This window comes from Rhynchophorus ferrugineus, unplaced genomic scaffold, assembly GCF_030347505.1.
Source record: "Rhynchophorus ferrugineus isolate W39M unplaced genomic scaffold, kcgeb_rfMv2 rfM1, whole genome shotgun sequence".
NCBI lineage: Eukaryota > Metazoa > Arthropoda > Insecta > Coleoptera > Curculionidae > Rhynchophorus > Rhynchophorus ferrugineus.
Window position 1 is genome coordinate 19,592,227 of NW_027472580.1, and position 22,271 is coordinate 19,614,497.

At 33.1% G+C, this 22,271-nt stretch overlaps 1 protein-coding gene across 29 annotated transcripts in view; it reads right to left on the reverse strand.

Moving 5' to 3' along the window:
• The window catches only part of tay (tay bridge kinase), a 366,957-nt gene that overhangs the window by 10,847 nt on the left and 333,839 nt on the right, over window positions 1-22,271 (reverse strand). For all 29 annotated transcript variants that reach the window (XM_076418120.1, XM_076418113.1, XM_076418158.1 and 26 more), the window contains 2 exons: window positions 17,769-18,075; window positions 1,742-2,004 (listed from right to left, as the gene is read on the reverse strand). In XM_076418120.1, the coding sequence (XP_076274235.1) occupies window positions 1,742-2,004; window positions 17,769-18,075 (570 nt within the window). The remainder of the gene's footprint in view (window positions 1-1,741; window positions 2,005-17,768; window positions 18,076-22,271) is intronic.

Sequence of the window (22,271 nt, forward strand, 5' to 3'; positions counted from 1 at the left end):
TTTATTTTCTATTCAAAGTTTCTTGTACATACGTCATCAATATTTTTAATGTATTGCCTGTCGCAATTTATAAATTCGTTTTAGAATCAGACAATTTTTTCATTATCATTTTATTCTAGTTAAAAAGAGACACAATGCTGTCTGATTTGTTCGAATACGTAAACGAGTGAGCCTGTCAAAGTCGTCCGGTTGTCAGATGTATGTAAAATTCTTGAAAGCAATTGTGATAAGAGCTTATAACTCTAACCTATAAACTATTGTGACAGTATAATTAACTGTAGTTTTTAGATGTACTATAACGTTAAAATAAATTATATTTGATAACATTCTTGTTCAATTATTTTATTTAGATTAGAATTTTGTTGTAAGTCAAAGCCAAACTGAATTAAAATTCAGAGTTGATGCGGCAACATTGCGACGTTTTGATGTCACAAATTTAAATGACGTATGTACAAAATAACTTTGAACAGCCTATATAGTCAAAATAATGAAAATACATTAAATCGAAATATAGTCAACTGAAAATACAAATGACTATTAAAGTATGGGGCTGACTTATTAATTTTATCACATTAAAAGCGCGTTTATTGAGAAAAAAAGATATAATATATTATATATTAATCAGAATACTGCTCATAATTTTGTAGACACTCAATAATTCAATAATGCTAAATGGAAAACAGTTATTTTATGGAGAGAAATGTCAAAGCCATCAACTTTAATACTTAGGTTAGGTTGTTTAATAACATACATTACACTGGTACTTGGTATTTTCTCCAATAGATATCATTAAAATATATGCAACTACCGAATCTATAGCCCGCCCAATAAAATAAACAAAGCATGTCATAGATTCCTTCCAATGTTTCCTTCTCAATCTTATTCTAGTTTAAAGAGATACAATGCTGTCTGATGTGTAACATGTAACTAGATTAGCCTGTAAAATTCTATTTTAATTGGTACTGGTGACCCATATTGCCAAATGTCAGTAAAGTTCTTTAAAACATTAGTAATGATAATTAGAGGTTATGACTTGCATTGGCTGTTTTATTTGAACGGCTATAGTTTCGAAATCTAGACGAATTAGGCTAGGCTTAGTCAACTATACATTTTACTATGTTTTAAGCATTTTCACTCCCATCTCTTGGAGAATCTGTTTGGCTATTTCCAAAAGATAAGTCTACAATACATTGTTTAATTCCAGTTGCTTTCTCTTTAATATCTCAGGTCAATGTCCTTTTATCTTATGACCTTTTATATATTTTGTTGTGTTTTATCATTCTGATTCACTAAATGACTCAACAATGTCATTGAAGGTGGCCCAACACTGTTTATAATTGATCTAGTATAATAGTAATAAATGTAGCTACAATAGCATCACCAAAAAGGAATAGATGCCTTCTGTCATACAATTTAAAATTAAATGATATTTTATTCTCGTTAGTAACACAAGTTTACATATTCGGGACAACTTTTGGACCCGAGCAGAGATGATATAGTTTGCTGAGTTTAATTTACTTGTTTCATCATTATGAGTTGCTAAGTGACTCAACTATGTCACTGAAAGTCACTGAATTTATGGTAACTAGTATTTATTCTTATCAATAATTTAATATTGTAGACTGTGCTTGTTTTTAGACTAATTAATTTGACACTATCAACGTTATTTTAACAGAACCATGTTTTTATGAACTACAACTGATTAGTAGTAAAGATATTTGACGATGTTGTAACATCTTACCTGGAATGAATGGTGATACTGTCCAGGGCTTGGTGCAACTGCAGCATTGGCCGACGTGGCCACAGCAGGACTATCAGTCCGTCCTACAGAATGACCAGATGGATCTAGTGATGCTGACGGATGTAAGGCTGACGGAGCTGCAGCCGGAGGTGCGACAGGGGCAGCAGCCGGCGGCATGGAAGAGAGCGGCGGAGGTGGGGGCTGGGGCGCTACCGCAGCCGGTGGTACACAGGCCGCGGTGATTGTTGGAGGTGGACCAATATCTGAAAACAAAAATACATATGAATATCTAGAAAATGATTTGTTTTTTTCGAAAAGATCTGAGCAATAAATCGTTAAAAGAAAACTGAAGTCAATGATCCAGATTATGGGTAATTTTCATGACACTGTTATGATAAAACATTCAATGTATAGTATAACATTCTTTTTAAATCACTAATAAGGCATCAAATTTTATAATTGGAAAATATCACGATGGCTACATTTACTGATGATACTGCGATTATAGCTGTCGGAGACAATAGTGAAGAAGCCTCACAAATTACACCAGGCAAGTGACAATATAAATAATTGGGCACAAGCTTGGAAAATAAAAATTAACAAAAGTAAATCTGTGCATGTGCAGTTTACCTACAATCAGACCGTACAAGCAGCATAACATTAAGTAATACTATCATTCCATATATCAACAACGCTAAATATCTAGGAATGAATCTTGATGCAAAACTTCGCTGGAAGGAACATATAAAGAACAAAAGAAAAGAACTGGAATTGAAATATATATATAGGAAAATGCATTGGATAATTGGAAGAAAATCACAATTATCAGTACATAATAAATTACTATTACATAAGCAGTTATGGGGGTGTTCTGCAAAGAGTAACATAAACAAAATACAAATTTTTCAGAATAAAGTCCTGAGAAGTATTGTGGATGCATTGAAATATTACGGGACTGACTATCTACATCGAGACCTTCAGATACCCACAGTCAGTCAAGAAATCAAGAGAATTGCAAGGGGGTATGATGAAAGACTCCATTCTCATGAGAATATTGGAGTATTTGAACTTTTGGATACCACCAGAGCAGGACACAGACTCAAAAGAATCAAACCATCAAACCAAAAAATACAGCTGTGACATGTATATACATTATTTCACTGAGATAGGGCCGATGCGTCCTCCTAGTTATATATCTAGATTTCAGTTATCATAAAGACAAATTGTAGGTTAGTCGGAAACGATCAGTAACAATGTAATAACTAAATAAAAGAAATTCTTAAATATCATAACAGTATAACAGGTGACTTGAGTAGAAGAAATAATAACTTAAATTAAACAGAAACGAAAAACCCAGCGATTAACTTTGAACTTTAGTACAAAAAATTATTCGTTAGACGCCAAATTGCCGATTTACGAAATTGTGTTTCTTTTTTGCCGTTCAAATACCAAGAAATGCCATGAGAAAATTAAAAGCCATCAACCGTGCTCGCCGTTGTTCGGTCTTTTGAAGAAAAGCTGCCATAAATTACCCATTTAATTGTAAATAAAGTAATTTATAAACAAATACAGCATGACATTTATTGAATTTCTCTACCCGTATATATTCCCGACTTATAAAAAGCATGTTTGTATCGAAATACCGTTAATTTATTATATAGGCAATGAATTATAAATTAATTTTCATCAACTATTAACCGCAGAACAATAAAATTTCAATTTCCAATCGATTGAAAGTCAATTTACTACCGACTAAACGGTCATAAATAACAGGGAACAATACAAATACTTACGTACTTTTTTATTAAGTTCGTAAATCATTTCAATCAGGTTACCTACGCCCATTTAGCGGCAGTAAAAAACGATTACTATTCGAGTGGGCAGCAGCTACACAATGAGAAATAGCCTCTTATTGAAACTGGCTGTGTGATGCGTGATATTACGACCACAAACAACCGCATGAAGCATGTAATTCTTTGTCTCTTGTAACAGTAGTAAGAACACTGAATTTTACAAGAGAGGACGGTGGGTTTATGTAAATATTATTAACAGCATAAATAATAATTTTAATATATACCATTCAAAAGTTTGGAAACACCAGAAACAGTTGACATAAAAAAAAGTTCAGTAATAAATATTCAAATAAACGTGTTGGTATTGGAGTGATTTATGACCACCAAGGTCACCAAAGGCTACATTTCCAAATGTTGATTATTTAGAATTAGCGGTTTTAGTAATTGTTTTTATATTGAATACAGTCTAATTTTTTTAATGTTTCAACAGTAAAAATGCCTTTGCTGTCTGCTGGTCTGAGAGAACTTTACTACTCATAGTAGAAATAGACTGGAGTGGTATAAAACACTCAAAAACTCGACGAAAAAAAAATTGGAAAAATGTTCTATGCATGGATGATCCAAAATTCACATTTCTGGACTTAATAAACGTGCTTTATAGATGACAAGGTTAATGGGTTTCAGCAACATACACTATGCAGTCTGCTAAACATGATGGAGGTAGTGTGATGGCTTTGGGTTTTATGAAGAAGCCAGATAAAAAGGGCTACCTGAAAATATTTAAGGAAAATGCGATTCCTTTTGGAGTGAATCTAATTGGTCGAAGTTTTTTTTTAACAAGACAATGACCATAAATATTCGTCAAAATTATGTCAGGGATTTCTAGAGCGTAGATGTTTTTAGAATCGCCAGATCTCTCTGCTAATGGATTAGTATGGGATGCAATTGAGATAGAAGTACCCATTGAGCTCAGTGCAGTTCTGGGAATAGTTATGAAGTGAATGGAAAACACTGGGTTTCTAATACTTGAATACATTAATAACAACAACAAGTAATTAAAAATAAGTGGGCCTTTTTAACGAGGCCAAAATATAACAAAAAATATATTAAGTTTTTTGTACATATAAATTGATAGCATTTAAATCCAAGATACAGTCGTGTACAACAATCAGATACTAAGACAGCATATGTTAAATGAGCGAGGCCAGCACCACAGAATGGTTGAATGGTTCATTGAATGATACTTAACACATGGGCTTTTCAGTCTTCTTCAAAAAAAAAAAGCTGTTAAAATTTCATGATATTCTGTTCGTCAGTTTGTGAGTTATTATGTTAAGAGTAACACTACTTTTGTTATTTTTAAAATGATGAATTAAAAATAATTTCGTTTTAATTTTACACTACTTGATCGTAAAAAATACTGTTCTAGAGAAACAATGGCTTGAAAAGTGTCAGAAGGACTCCGCTCCATCAGAAACAACAATGACTTCAAACGAGGTCGTAGAGGCACCAATGATGCAGAACACAGTGGACGTACGTGAGGCCACCTCACCTCACTCTAACACCAGAAAACATATAAACAAAGTCAAGTCAGTTATCTGAGATCGTAAAAATATTGAAAGAACGTGCTGATTTTGATATTGCATGAGCATTTGACTATGAGACAGCTCTGTTCAAAGTGGTTGTCGCGTTTGCTCATTGTTGACCAAAAGCAAGAATGTATTGATGGTTCTGAGTAGTTTTGGCCATATTTAAACGTAACAAACCGGAATTTTTGCGTCGGTATGCGACAATGGATGAAATATGAATCCATCACTTTACTCCGAAATCAAAACGATCGTCATCTAAGTGGACAGCAACTGGTGACAGGCCTATTTTGATGCAAAAGATAAATCATTCTGCAAAAGTGATATTGAAATATTAGAACAGTGCTGGAATGATTGCGTTGACGAATAAAGCCAATTTTGAATAACAAAATCGCGTTATCTTTGTTACGTCCGGGACTTGTCAATCCATGTGTTATTGTCTTGTCTTAACCATCCGGCCAATAAACCAGTATTTTTATAGAATACAGGCTTTTCATTTAAACAAACATGATCTTTTTATTTTAATTTTTAACATGTCATTCCTATTATTGCTTTACAAGTACTGACTTGACTTGGAAACCATTAAAATAATGTTATGTGTTAAATTGATAAACATTTGATGATGTTTGTGTTGATAAAACGTTGTGGAAAAAATACTGTTGAAGCTAACCACCGACTGGATGAGTGTCATGGAGACTTCTGCCAGAAAAATCAATTATAATTACCGAATTTAAGTGCTGATGAACAAATATTGACGTTTGGTTTAGCTAAGAATCTACAAAAGGGAATTGGATGAGATATTGAAGTTGCAAAATAATTAGCAATCGAAATACATGTTTAATGATAACTTCACTCTGTATGGGAAACTTTTCCACCTCTAACTAAAAAAAGGCATATATAAACCCAACTGATGATACCAAATTAATACCAGACGCTTCGAAGAAATGTATTCACTATTCACTGCTGGTCACAATTCGATTTGAATTGCTATTTTGAGATACTTGAGCTGTTGTGTCATCAGTTCTTAATGACTTTACCTTTTAGATTTATTGTTAGTATAATACTTTTAATTGATTTTAAGAATCTAATCATAATAATTTTGAAACCAATATCTTGCATGTCGTCTCTGATACGGGGATGATCACTATACATCTCAGGAAGAATGGAAGAATTCTGTACAATTCAACTGCATGTTTTTTTTTTGGAAATTACTTCAGTACAGTATTTACTTCCGCATATATTTTTGTAGAAAATCCAACAGGTTTAGTACGATACAAGAAAGGGTTTTATTACCTTACTCTTAGATTATAACTGATTAATAGATTATGGTGGTTTTACAACATTCTCTAATATCAGGAAACAGTTAAAGCCTTTCCTTCTATCCCTGCTGTGTGACCAATTCTGAATTATTTTGCAATTTCAGTTTTATTATTAATTTAATACATTGAATTCATCTTAATCTTATGATCATAATTTTGAAACCAATGTCTTGCTTGTCTTGTCTCTGAGATTAGCATGATCACTGTAAATCTCAGGAAGCATTCTATTTAATTCAAATGCATGCTTTTATTTGGAAGTTACTTCAGTGCAGATCCCATAAATATTTTTGTAGAAAACCCAACAGGTTTAATATCATACAAAAAAGGGCTTTATTACCTTACTCTCAGATTATAACTGATTAATAGATTATGGTGGTTTTACAACATTCTCATAATATCAGGAAACAGTTAAAGCCTTTCCTTCTATCCCTGCTGTGTGACCAATTCTGAATTATTTTGCAATTTCAGTTTTATTATTAATTTAATACATTGAATTCATCTTAATCTTATGATCATAATTTTGAAACCAATGTCTTGCTTATTTTGTCTCTGAGATTGGCATGATCACTGTAAATCCCAGGAAGCATTCTATATAATTCAAATGCATGTTTTTTTTGGAAATTACTTCAGTGCAGATCCCATAAATATTTTTTGCAGAAAACCCCCAACAGGTTTAATATCATACAAAAAAGGGCTTTATTACCTTACTTTCAGATTATAACTGATTAATAGATTACGGTGGTTTTACGACATCCTCATAACATGAGTAAACAGTTAAAGCCTTCCCTTCTATCCGTCCCGAGAGGTTGGGAAAAAATGCCAGGGTTACAATAGGAAAATAATTCGCGATAAATTGCGCAACGACAGCTTCGAATCTCGCGTTATAACCGGCAATAAAGTCGCAGCAGGAGGAAAATCCGAACGCGTGGGTTTTTTACGATCACAGATCGCGGTAATAAGCAACGTCGTACCGCCCATAAAATTTTATCTAATTGTCGTTCGTATTGAAAAGCGTGGTTATGGTAGTTGATGGCCGTTGGAGTCGAGATATTTATATCGATCCGAGGACCCTCTCAAGTGCTCATTCAATGGAAATTGTGTAACGAGTGCGATCATCCGCCTTTCGGTGCCGTGATATATGTTTTTTTTTAAATTGTATTAATCAACAGTTAAAATTATACATGAAACTGTATAAGCTGGCATACCGAAACATAAATTGTCCATTTTTGATATGATGGTAATTATATCCCAATGAAGAAATCCCTCCAAAGACTATTTCTGTTGTCGAAAATGTTCATTACAGTACAGTGAAACTTCTTATTGGGCGAGTATATAAAATACAGAGAAGGTTCATAAACATCTTTAAAACTGATATGTTCAGATTGTTCTTTATGTGATCGAATGATATTTTCCCTGCTATCCTATGTGATATGTTGAACCACCTAATTGATAAGCCTTATGGAAACTTTGTACCAGAGAAATCCATTATAATTGATACCTTTGTTATCTGAATTTAAATGCGGTCGAACAAGTTGAACAAGAGATGTTGAAGTTGCAAAAGAATTAATAGCAATCGAAATACACGTTCTCTGATAACTTTATTCTGTATGAGACATTCTTTATGTTCACTTATGATATGATGAGAATAATCTCAATAAATAAATTCCTCCAATTTAGAAAACTAGACTAGGGCTGTTGGCCGGCAAGAAAAATATCGATATTTCGATATTTTAGAAAATATCGATATATCGTTCTCGATATTTTTTATCCGTTTTTCGATATATTAAACAATAAGTAATTAAATACCAATTTTATAACATTTAAGAAATAATTTTAATTAACAAAAATATCGAAAAATTTCAGGTGAAAAGAATATCGATATATCGTTTTCGACATTTTTTATTCGTTTTTCGATATATTGGAGGAAAAAGAAATATTGATTTTTTAATATCTCAATAACTGATAATTTTAACAAAACATTTAAAATTAAGTACTAAAATACACCAAAGCTTTAGTAATTAATAAAGTAATACTAAAAATCAAAAAGTAATTAAGTACCAATTTTATAATATTTAAGAAATAATTTTAATTAGCAAAAATATATCGGCCAAAAATATCGATATTTAGAAAAAATATATCGATATATCGATATTTTTTCGGTATCCCTACGCTAGACTACTTCGGTTGTTAAAAATGTTCACTACAAGTTATTCACAACGCCTCCACGTTCAAACCCCTTATTAGGTGCTATATAAAAGTCAGAGGGGGTTCATAAAACTGATACGTTGAAATTATCCTTTAGGTGATCGAATATATTTTCCTATATATTTTTTTAATATGAGTTAATTCATATGGAATTCGCATTGAGTTTCTTTTGAAAACACTGGATTGGCTAGCCAGGACGAGATTCATCTTTTACAGCGACATTTCTGGAAGTAAAACGAGCAAACTAATTCTGACACCGCATCAGAGTTAAACCTTCTTCTTCAGAAGTTGCCACTTTATGTATGCATATCTCATGACCGCTGTAATATGTATTAGATCATTGATCTAATTGATTACCAATTGTCAATTGTGGACCGGATTTCAAAATTCTTTTTTTATTCGAAAGAGTGCACTTCCGAGGTGATCCCATTGGAACCGATCCAGGATCTGTTGAGAGAAGTGGGGAAGTCGAGGGAAACGCTCAAATCTCAAAGGCTCGAACAAAGTTTTCACATATTTTTTATCTATAATAATCAGATATATGGGTTATAAGGTCATTGCTCAGCTGATGTGACGGAAAATAGGAGGTCGTTCAGTGCAAAAGACATTCAGTTTACTTTTTAAGCACTAACATATAAGAACCCATAGAAATATTGGAACTGCTTCTATGGTGTAATGGTTATAGCGTTTAGCTTGCTAAAGGAAGTCACGGGTTCGATTCCTGGCGGGACAATAAATTTTTATTGTTGTTTAGATTCAACATTTTTGTTAAAAATATTTTATTAATTCATAAGCAATGTATTCAAATAGTCCAAAGTCCTATCTACTGGACGTTGACTTTTCCTGGAAAGGAGGACGTAAATAAGTTATGATAATTTTGTTCAGATCATTGCTATTTAGACTACTATCAGCATTAAAAATAGATAGACAAATTAACTAAAAAAAGGGAAGAAAGGAATAAATTGCAACTCATTAACATGATTGAATTAATGTTGTTTTTGAGCAATAAATTTCAATTCCAGCTAAATGAGCTGTCGCTACCCAGAAGGAAAAAAATTGACGAACAACATATTAATTTTAAAATATGTGCAATCGCTACGGGGCATTGAAAAAAACACCCGTGTTTTTATTTCGCTAGTTAAATCTAATAGTCGTATAATAATCGCATAAAGCTGTTGCACAAGATAGCAACTAGTTTAGCGAAAAAGAAAAAAACAACGGTATGAAGTAACACACTAGAACATAAACTACAAGGGTAAATAAAGAAATAGTGTAAAGTTAGGTTTAGATCGTAACAAAATCTTGCAATCATAACATAACCAAATTAATAAAAACAAAAAGAAAAATAGTAACTACTAAAATGAAATAACCTAAAATGGGCCGTGAGTCGAACTTTACGAAGAGGAAATAATTGAGTTGTTTGGGTGTTTTGAGTGAAAGAAACGGGAAATATCGAAAGTTTGAACGATTCAAAAGAGGAAGGCTCAGAAAAATATGATACAACAAAGATAAAAATATTAAAAATGCATATTCTGTATAAAAACTTAATATTAATGTTAATTGTTTGTTTATTGAGTATAGGAACAAAAAATATTTCATTTCATTCAATACTTATTTCAATTTCATTTGCATGAGGTCAAATATTTATAATAACAAAATAAACGTCCAGTCCGTCGAATAATATATAATAATTTTTATACAAAATTAAAAAACCGTAAGGGTTGATTGGATGATCAACTGTTAACAAATCATTTAATTACGTATTAAATATGTTTCATTAATACAAATATTATCGATTAAATATATTAAACTGATGATACTAATAAATAAAAGAAATATTACTTGATATTTAACTTGTTTATACATATTCATCCATTTATTTTAACATTTCTGAAAAATTTAATGAATAATTAACATATTTACTACCCATTCGTTCACGTGTCTGTTTTTAAATATTTTCATGTCTCATATATTAAACAAAAAATGACGCAAATGTATTCATTATACATTTTTTTTAATTAACATTCTTTGACGTTAGAATATATTGTAAACAAACGTTTTAGCTACTGTTCAGACACGGTGATACATAATTTGTAAAACTATGGACAAAAAAAAACCTTAACGACTCTCATTATGTTTTTTTTCTTCATTAGCTGATTATAAGTTTTAAAATAGAAATATATTTAAATATATTTATACCGCACATATAATAAATGCTACCTATGCCCACTGGCAGAAATTTGATATTAAGAAACTAGTATCATTTTCTAAACTATAATAGGTCTCCCAACAATACTTAGGAGTGATCTTAAAATATTCTGATAATTTTATATATTCATTTTATGTATCGTGCCTCTATCAGAACAAATTGCTGCTACTATAAATGACCAATATATAGTGCTACAACTACTATAAAGAAATAAAAAGGTGTAAACAATTACTCGATTGCTCATAGAAATTTGATAAATTGTATATTGTATCGATTTCAGTATATGAATCTTGGCTTAGAAGTGGCTATTTCGTGGGAGATAAATAATAAAATAAATGGAAGAGCAAAAGCCACCAGAATGCTATATTTATTTTACAAATTATCTGTTGTATACAATGTATTTATTATGCTAACGATTTATAAAGTCTTCAAAAGTGTTGTTGCAATTTTTGATGAGACAGCTTCGACTGGTAGAAAGGATTCAAAATGATTACTGCATTACATTATGATTATTTCCACTATTAACTTTTCAACCGTAATCGAACCTTTGGAAAAACACAGAAGGGTATTACAAACACAGAACTAAAGCAGAAAGGCTGGGTATCTTATAATTGACATATTTCATCAGGAGAACCTAACTCTTATGGCACGGTAAAGATATGTAAAACAGTTAATGAGAAGTCATAAAAAAGGTTTCAGGGAAGACGCTGCTGTTACTTTTGTTGTTAGTATTATTTAGGCGATATATTAGCTATGTATAATCTTAACAAAGTGTTCCACCAAATGACCTATTGGTATCAAATGCAACTGAAGTTTATATTTAAACTAGCGACCCGCCCCGGCTTCGCACGGGTGCAATGCTGATACTAAATTAAATACACTACAGAAAAAATATGAACGTTGTATATAAAAACATAGCGGCCCGCTCCGACTTTGCACGGGCATAAAATATATATGCTTATGTCACTCAATGAAAACATGATTAAAATCGATCCAGTATTTTTGGTTCATTCATTACTGCCCTTGGCCTGCACGCATTAAATTTGGAGTAAAACAATTCCTCTTCCCCTATACTTACTATGAAGATTTCCTGCTATCTTTGGAATATCTAAATTCATACAATTTTTATTACATTACACATTTTTAAACGCAAATTTTAAATTTGTAATATCTCCGAAAATATTTGCTTAATTTACATGCTGTAAGGAACCATATTGATCTATATTAATTGCACACTGTATTTAAGGTACTTAATTCGATAAGGATTAATGCCGTATTGCTTAAAATAGCTTCGTAAATAAGCCATTTTCTCACGTAAAAAGTAAACAATAAAAATGGTTAATGTGGGTTATCCCTAAAAGATAAACATATACCATCGCGGACTTTTTTGTAGACCTTTTTATGGTGTACAATACTGTAGTACATTAATTTGATCTAACTCGTAGGGTTAGGCAGCGTTTTTGCTAATTGCTAAATAAGCCTAAAAAATAGGTTAATTTACGACATCACGTTAGAAACCTCTAAAATTAGCAATGTTGCCTTAGTATATTATGCATGTATTATACATATAAACCTTCCTCTTGAATCACTCTATCTATTGAAAAAAACCGCATCAAAATCCGTTGCGTAGTTTTAAAGATTTAAGCGCACATAGGGATATAGGGACAGAAAAGGCGACTTTGTTTTATACTATGTAATGATGAAGAATATATTTCAATATCTATCCATAGAAACATCCTAGAAATATATCCAGGAGGTGGACAAAATAATATGAACACCTGACATACACAATATTTACTTATTAATAGGGTGTCGAGCCATAATTTTTTTTAAAACCAACTGCAATTCTTCGCGGAATAAATTCGCAAGGTGTCTGAATAGTTGGAGATGGAAATCTACCCCCCGCTCCATAACGGTTCAATTATATTGAGTTCTGGTGATTTTTTTGACCAAGGAAAATGTTTGATAATATTTTGATGTTCCTTAAACCAAGGCTGAATTTTTTGAATATGGCAGTGTTTGGTAGCAAGAGGCTAGTCATAGTAAGGAATTCATCATTGAAGATGTCGAGATATCATTTGCGGTAGTCCGATCGGTGATGTGAATGGGAAGGCCAACTGAATACTATGATATTGCCGCCTAAATCATAGCTTCTTCAGGGGCTCTCCATATATAAACTCGACCGTTTACAGGAAATAGTGTAAACGATGATTAATCGAATGTAAGTGAGTGTAAGTTGCTCCAAGTAACTTTATGTTGTTTACCACAATGCTTTTTAATATTCGTCAGCCTCTGTCAGTTAACTTTAGGTTTCGCCCACTATTGTCTTTCGCCTACTATGTTTTACAATGTTTAGTATCGCTCGTGAAACGTTACACAACATCTGAGAGATCACATAATTCACCCATCGCTTTTGTCAACCGTTGCAGAATACAGTGAAGTATAACCTAAAAAACCCAGAGACAGTGTTGCCAATTTATTTTAATATGTATTATATTACGTGATAATTATTTTGTCTACATCTTATAAATAAAATAGTGTATTCAGTCCCGTTGGTCAACCCGAAGGCTCGAACACATTTGTAATCAAATATCATAACTAATACATTTAATGAAAATCATAAACATTAATAGACTACATATAAACATAACATAAAACGATACAACCGTATTAAACCCTCGTATAAACTAATAAGTTATTGCACAAGAGAGAGCCGCTGACCATACGGACAGAACGTCGAGGAAAAAAATCAAAACGACGTAGCAGCGAATAAATTAGCGACCATTACGGAATTACTTTCAATACGGTAATTACGCCGTTTCGAGCGTTTTAATTACACAAATAAACGAGAATCGGTTTCTTTCGAGCATAAATAAAGATAGTTTTTACCTCGCGGTAGTTTCCACACATGCAATTTAATATGTTTTCCGCCGGCCTTTCGTATAATGCGTTCTAGCTTCGGTCCCTGGTGCACTCCCGTTTCCTAATGGCGGAACGTCGCGTCGCAAAAACCTAATTCAATTAACTGGAAAATAGTAACATCGGATCTCTTTCGAATTGGCGATGATTTTTCTCCAGTATCTGTCTCGTTTCGTTTTTTTTGTCAGTCGCCGGTGCAGCAGATGGTTATCTTACTCAATAAAGTCGTCTTAAAAAAGTTAATTTCATTCAATATTTTTTGTTTCGAATATTCTGTACGCTGAAGACTAATTATCGTTTGTTTTCACATAATTAAAATTGACATAACAAGTCAATTGAAAAGTCCCCAGCCTACCATAGTAAAACACATTTTTTGGAAAAATTATTTTTTTTATTCAATATAATTCCCTTCAAGGATGATACATTGATTATAGCGACCCTCCAACTTTTCGGTGCATTGTCTTGGCCAAGCAGCACTTTATTTTTCTTCAAATACGGCCGTTTTTTGACGATTTCGTCCTCAAACGGTCCAATAACGCTATGTAATAGTCGCTGTTGATGGTCCTTCCTTTTCAAGGTAGTCAATGAAGATTATTCCATGCGCATCCAAAAATACAGACGCCATAATCTTGCCAGCAGACTGTTGCGTTTCCCACACTTTGAAGCGGGTTCATCATGTCAGTTCACTCGGATGACTGTCGATTGGACAATGGAGTGAAATGATGGAGCCATGTTTTCCATTGCCATTCGTCAAGTCACATATCGAGGCAAAAACTCGGGTTTATTACGCTTGATCATCTTCAAACACTGCACCGAATCATCAACTCGCTGATGTTTTGGTCAAAAGAGCTCACTTTTGACTTTGCGCGGCATTGACTTTGCACAGAGCTCTCTTATACCCAAATATTCGTGAATGATATGACGTACACACATTCAGTTGATATATTTAGAGTGTCTGCTATTTCATTCAATTTCAATTTACGGTCATTCAAAATCATTTTGTGAATTTTTTAAATGTTTTTGGTCGGTAACAACCTCTTTTGGGCGTCCACTGCGTTCACCGTCTTCGATGTTCATTTCACCACGTCTAAACTTAGCATACCAGTCCTTGATGGTTGATTTTCTTGGGACAGTATCTGGAAAATAGGCTTCAACTGTATTTTTCCCTTCAAAAATCAATATTTTATAAACACGCGAAATTCCTTTTTATCCATTTTATTCACAATAACAAAAGTTGCTTCACTCAAAATGCTATAATTCACAAACTAATGATCCAACAGCTGTCAAATTTATACATGCATCTTTTGAGGGTTAGGGTTAACTAAAAAACACATGAATTTAATTCTAGTAACGCCATCTATGTGTCAGGCGGGGGACTTTTCAATTGACTTGTTAAGATGATCGTTAATATTTTCTGAATAAAATATTAAATTAAATATATACCATTTATCATACATACACACATACATATACATATACATACATCATACATTAAAGATATACTTTAGTTTTTTGGTATTATTAAATGTTTCTGTGTACTCTGATCATTTTTCACTTTATTGAGATCCTTGTTGAGAAAATTAGTACAATATATATACCATACCGATCAAGTCATGAGCTTATTTTCGTACTTATTCAGCATTTTGAAACAGTGTGCTAGCCAAGCCATGTTACATCGATCTGAAGAAGTGTTAATAAAAAGGTGCTATGTTTAGTGAATAAGCTGAATGCCGCAGACCTTCCCATGCGAGTTACAACAGCGTGTTCTTTACAATTTTTGCAACATTTCATGTAATGATGCGTACAGATCGGACCAACGAACGACAACGAATGGGTTTGTTGGGATATTTTGAGATCTGTTTTGCAAACCGTAGAGTTTGCGGGTAGAAGGGATTCACGGCCAACGAACTTTTGCACCGAACAACAAATGCAATATGTACGAAGTATATATAGTACTAATGCATGTTCGGTATCCAACGTCGAATCTCATTCGTTGTCTTTCGTTGGGCCGATCTGTACGCAGCATAAGATGATAGCTTTGCGTCTGCAATTAGTCCTTTTACGCGATTCAAAATGACATTTTGAGCCAATTCGTGTGGTTTTTTTCTCTCTTCGGATCTTTTCTGTCATACGTAATGTTTGAAAATAACTGATTCATCTACTGCTAAGTGGTTTGAAGCTTCATTGAGAGTTTAAGATGGGTTTTCGTTCAATAACTTAATGCAACTTATCGTCTTCGAACTTTATTGTTTCTCCAGGCGGCTCTTCATTGACGGTTTTTAAGTAATTGTTTGTCAATTGTAGTACCAAAACTATTACTTTTAAATCGTTATCACTTAGATATCCTACCAGCACTTTATTTTATTACGAATACTGAAGTTAATGTATAAAGTGTTTTTGATATTATATGATGATGTTGCATATACTTAGATTTCGCAAAATATGTAGAAGATATGACTAAAAGATAATATTTGTATCCCAGTTATACTCCAATAGAGGGCAGCACTAGAACAATTTTTCAAATTCATAGAATGAAAAAGAATTTCTTGTAGTACTAATAGTTCAACAAGTAGCTTTGGATTTTTGAATTGACAGCTCACTCGAATATCATGTTCAGTGAAAATTATCTCTATTTTATTCATTTATTATACCAGTAAATAATCAAAATTGTTTTATTGAAGATTCACGAGAGTAACAATTTTTTTCATTAGCTTGTTCTGCTATAAAGCTAAAGTACCATAAGTATATAAGATCTTAATTATTTCTATGTACCTAGGGATCAACACTTTATTGAAGACGGACATAATAAGATTGAAGAAATCTACAAGCGTCTTTTAGTATAGTGACATATAACCTATTATTTAACTGACTATTTGCTTTTAATCTGATTGAATATTTTCAATAAAGCTAAACTTTCGAACAAAAACAATAATATTAGTTTAGTTTAATATGTATTGAAAGGAATTCTTCATATATAAAAATCACATGGCCAAATGTCACAATTTAATTATATTTATAGATATTTACTAATCAACGTTAATACTCGAATTCATTTATCAATGATAAACAGGTAAACTATAACAAAAAGTTGAGTATTAATTTAATTCACTAAGAGATAATTATAATAAAAGTGAAGACATGAAATTAATCAATGATAAGTATCTCATAAATTTAATTATAATTCTCATCCCTTCAAGTAGATTAATAGAATTAATAAGTAAGATAGGCAGGCGATGAAGATTTAATTATATTACTTGATGAAATATGAAATTGATAAATTAATATTAAAACAATTATAAAGAAGATAATTTTTACCTCTTTCGAATTATCGATAATACTTTTAATTTAATGCAATTATAAAAATAACCAAAATTTTACTTATGAATATTATATCGGGTCTATAAATTAAATTTAAAGGATTTACAACATTTGATATTATTGTGTGTTAATTGAATCTGGTACATTTGATATTATTGTGTGTTAATTGAATCTGGTACATTTGTAACTTACTTCATGATAAAGCCTCACCGACAGACCTCACCTCATTTTTCAGTATTAATGTATTCATTTTGTCGAAGTGTGAACAAACATGCTTTTCAATGTGTTGAAAATGTCTGAATTTGTAGAATAAACAGCATTTGCGGGAAGTTTTACTACTTTAGTCCAATTTGAAGAAAAATATTACTGAAGGTTATCGAATTCCGTATGAACCCTATGACAACTATGCTCCACTGTTTTCAACCACAACAACAAAGCCAAAGCGTTCAGGATAGACACAGAAAAATTGAAGAATATGAAGATATCACTCGGTGAAACCGTCAATGGGAATTGCGACCATTGATGAATTTGACTTGAGTATTACTAGAAAGATGGGAAAGACAAAATAAATTGTACCGATTTTCCACAATAAACCAAATCAAAAAAAATTAAAATAAAAACATTTAAAACTAATTTATAAGCCAATACGATAGATTAGGTTTCCAAAGAATTATTTACCTTGACCCCCAGACGATGCCACTTTTACGCCCATCTCCGTCTTGACGGTCGTGGCACTTTGGGCCGCTGAGTCGCCCAGAGCGGGTACCACCGCCGCGGAAGGTATTGCCTGTGGCGGGTGGTGAGGTGGCTGCTGGGCGGGCGCCGGCGATGGGGCGGGCAGATTGGGCGGCGTCGGTGCCGGTACGGGGCTGCTGCCCGGGCCATGGGGCAAGCCCTGGGGTAGGCTGGGTGGCAGCGCGCCGGGAAATTCGTGTTTTCGAGCTGACGGCACTGAAGGGTAGATCACCGAGCTAGCATCGGAGCCCTGTAAAAAGAAATAGATTTTGTCAATACAACATTCATGTATACATATTATTTAATCTCAAAATACATGTAAAAGTGAATTAAAATAAAATTATAATATAATAGAAACATAAACGCTGAATTCGCTTAATTTTTTAAAATAATATAAAATTAATACATTTGTTAATGGCATAATACTCTGTAGCGACCTTGAGGCATGTCGAATTTTACATCGTGGAATAACGGTCTACAAAATACCCAGAAATATAATCCCAGATGTTGAACACGGGCGGGGTGCCAGCAGCCCCAACTAGAACCCGATAACGAATAGCTGGCGGCAACCCCAAGACGTTTATCTGGGATGTTATTGAAGGGTATTTCGATTCATTCAGTGCTCAACCATCGTTTGGTTTAGACGTGCCACCATCGACTTCCCAAGCCTCGTCTCCAGATAACACCGCTGCCATCCGTTTTATCTAATTGTATTTTTCACATTTTTTTATATTACTTCAATAAATAACGGTCACATAATGTAAACACCACAGTTTCATTTCGTTTTACCTTCATTCACCGACCCACATCATTTACCCTAAAACTCAATTTATAATAAACTAATTCAGCGCCATAGCAACTTCATCCCGAGTTGTGAAAGTTATTATTAAAATATAAAAAGAATTACGATAAATATTAATATAATAAACATGTTAAAATGATACATTTTATTGCGTTAATGAATAAGAGAATAAATTTACAGAACGAAATAATTCAAAACGAATATTTAATCAAACAAAACAATCAATAGTCTCAATCAATATCCCGACAATTTGTGTGGAAATGACAACGGCGTATGAGCCAAAATTCAGCCAGTTTTAGAATTATATATATTTAAACATTTACATTAGCAAATCAGTTTCTACTAGAAGTAATAATATATAAGCGAATGTTGTAATCAATTATTAAAAATAATTTAAAAGGGGAAATCCTCAAACAGTCAAGGCCTAAATCCGCTTTCTCAAATCGATTCCCTTTTCGAACTTGTATTCTTTCTCTCCGAAATATTTCTCGAGATTGTGTCAGAAATGTAATCAGTGCACAGTAGAGGAAAAATCCAGAGGCGCAGGTTATAATGGTTTGGACATGTGTACTGAATAAAAGGTCATTTCGTATCATTCCTCAAAGACTTCTTTGGCGAAATCAAATATTTGGATGGTAGACAACAGATCAGATGACAAGGATCAAGATAACAGAAAGCAGTCGGAAAAATAAGAGTAATACAATTATCGCCTAAAGGTTTTCATGGCGAAATATATATAATATTTTTAACCGTGACGGAATTATAACTTGTATAAAATGGAAATCAATACAAATCTCGTTTCTTTTTATAATAGATATATAAGAGCGAATTTCATTAACACCAGGTTTCATAAGACGAATTCAGTAGTTAAGAAGAAGAGTAGTGTTAAAAATAACGAGAAGTTTAAAATATGTTCAATGAAAGATAATTTATTTATTAATATACTGCTATTAGTCGTTGCCGACTAACCTACAATCTATCTCTGCAGTTACTCAAAGCTAGTTACTTATTTAGGAAGGACTGGTCCTTAACTCCTCTTTAATAAAATAAAAGTTAATAACACTTTACAGTGTTGGTACCATTTAGTATACTTCTGCATTTTCTGCGTATTGCGTCTGCACTTCGATGTTAACGAGAGTGGAGTTTCTCTTCTAGCAGAACCTCCACATATTTATATTTTATAGGTCCATATAGGTTTGAGTATTTGATTGTATCACAGCAACTCATTAACTCTGGATAATTTAGAATTTTTCGAAATAACCAATACATTTTGAAAAAAAAAATTCTAGTTTTTTTCTCTTCTATTTGATATGTTCCTTTCAACAAAGTTTTGCTTCAAGATTAATCCCAAGGTACTGTACTGTACCCATTGTTACTGTATGGATGGATTCGTCTTTAGTGGTATATAAACAGTTTAATTGTAGGTGAATTCAATATGCACTATTGTTGACTTTTATAATTTGAGTCCATTTATTTATACTAATACTGATACAACTTTCAAGTTGTCTGTTCGCTATTGTTTCTATTAATCGCAGTGTCATCAGCAAATGTAGCCATAGTAACATTTTCTATTTTTGTATGTCACATGTGGGGGTAGGTAAGCACAGTACCCAAAAAATGATCTTGGTGGTACATCTGCTTTTGTTACTTTACTGCTTTACTATGTTTGTTGCTATAACATCCTAGCTTAGATACGGGAGTTTAAAAGTATTGTTTCGGCAACATTTTATGGAGTTTATATATGAGTCCCTTATCCCAGATTTTATAGAAAGCTTGCGGTAAGTCTAAGAATACGGTTGAGCAAACTTTTTTCTTGGTAGGTCTTTGTCTTAATGTCTGTGATTCTATGTACCTGGTCAATTGTTGAAAATTTGTTTACAAAATCATGGTGATGTACAGGTATTAGATTTTCCCTACCTTTGATTAGTATTAACAAGAAGTATTTCAAATACTCTGGATATTACAGGGAGTAGTGAAATTGATCGATAACATTTCACTTCATTTGGTGAATGAAAAATGATGTTGATCATGTTAAATGTTCAAATAAAAAGTGTATAAAGTTATGACCAGTCAAAGCGATCTAAAAATAATGAATGAAATGAGTGAACAAAAACAGTAGTTAGATTAAAAGTTAATGAGACATGTTAGGAGGATGTATGTGATATAACATGGGCTGAATGTTCATAAACAAATTCCGCTACCCACATTTCTGCAGTGTTTACTACCTTCAACCACCTATTTATTATTCACCCAGTTAATTTAGATCGGTGAACATATACACAGAGAGAGAGAGAGAGACGACAACGGCACCGGGACCTGGGGGGACATGGGGAGCAGGTGGATTTGAAAGTAATCGGGGAGAGCGGGTTAATTGCGCCATAATGAATCATTAAGGTGCGGACGGTGGCTAATTGCCCCCGACTCATCGGCATCGTTTCGGCTACGCCGTATAATTAGGCCCGAGAGATTCGGCAAGTGGGAATTGAACTCCGATCGTACGACGAAGCAACGTTATAATTCAATTTCGGGCGACGATAGCGCGGCGGCTTCGGATGATAACGTGTAATAGAAATGACGGTCTCAGTTTTGGTTTAATACCTAAAAGCTGGACACTGTTTATATCTTACCAGGTCTATAAATTAATTTTAAATGACTTACAGCCGATGTGTTACCCTGTACTAAATCGCATCGGATACATCTACAACCAACTTCATGTTGAAGCCTCACTGACAGTATTCACTTTTTAGTATGTGCCATTTCATGTGAACTAAAAATGTTTTCAGTGCGTTGAAAATGTTTGAATTTGTACCGAGTGAACTACATTAGAGGGAAGTTTTACTATTTTATTTTAATTTGAAGAAAAAGACGGCCGAAGGTCATCCAATAATGTGTGAAGCTTATGATAACCATGCTCTACCAATTTCAACATGTGACTACTAGTTTTGAAGTTTTAAAAGTAAACACCTGGACAGCAAAAAAAAATGAAGACGAGGATTTGAAGCCATTACTCAATGAAACCATCAAGGGAAATCCCTATCAAATACGAGTGACGCATTTGAGCCGTGCATTGTGCTAGAAACGATTGGAATACGAGCAAAGCCACAACAAAGTTATTCTCCAGCACGACAACGCTCGACCACATGTGACAAACCGTTGAAGCCATACTTGGAAATATTAAAATGGGAACTACTACGCCATTCGCCAAATTCTCCAGACCTTGCTCCTTTTGATTACTACTTGTTCCGATAGATGAGAAGTGATCTCTCCGAGCAGCGCTTCAATTCTAATGAAGATTTCAAAAAATGGATTGATTCGTGGATAATCTCAAATGATACATCGTTCTTTCGAGACGGAATCCGTAAAATGCCCGAAAGATACGAAAAAGTGGCGACTATCGATGGACAATATTGTCAAATAAAATACACTGTACCGATTTATCACAATATAGCTTCAATCAAATCGTTTAAAACTAATTAATAGACCATACATGCAACTTATACATTAGAACAAACATGAGATTCAACTTACTGATTAAATTAAATGACGTATAAAAAGTGTGAATTAATTTTCAGGATCTTTCTTTGTAAATTCCTGTAATGTACTTATATTAACTGCTCTGCTTTATTGGGAAGTATTGTCCATCT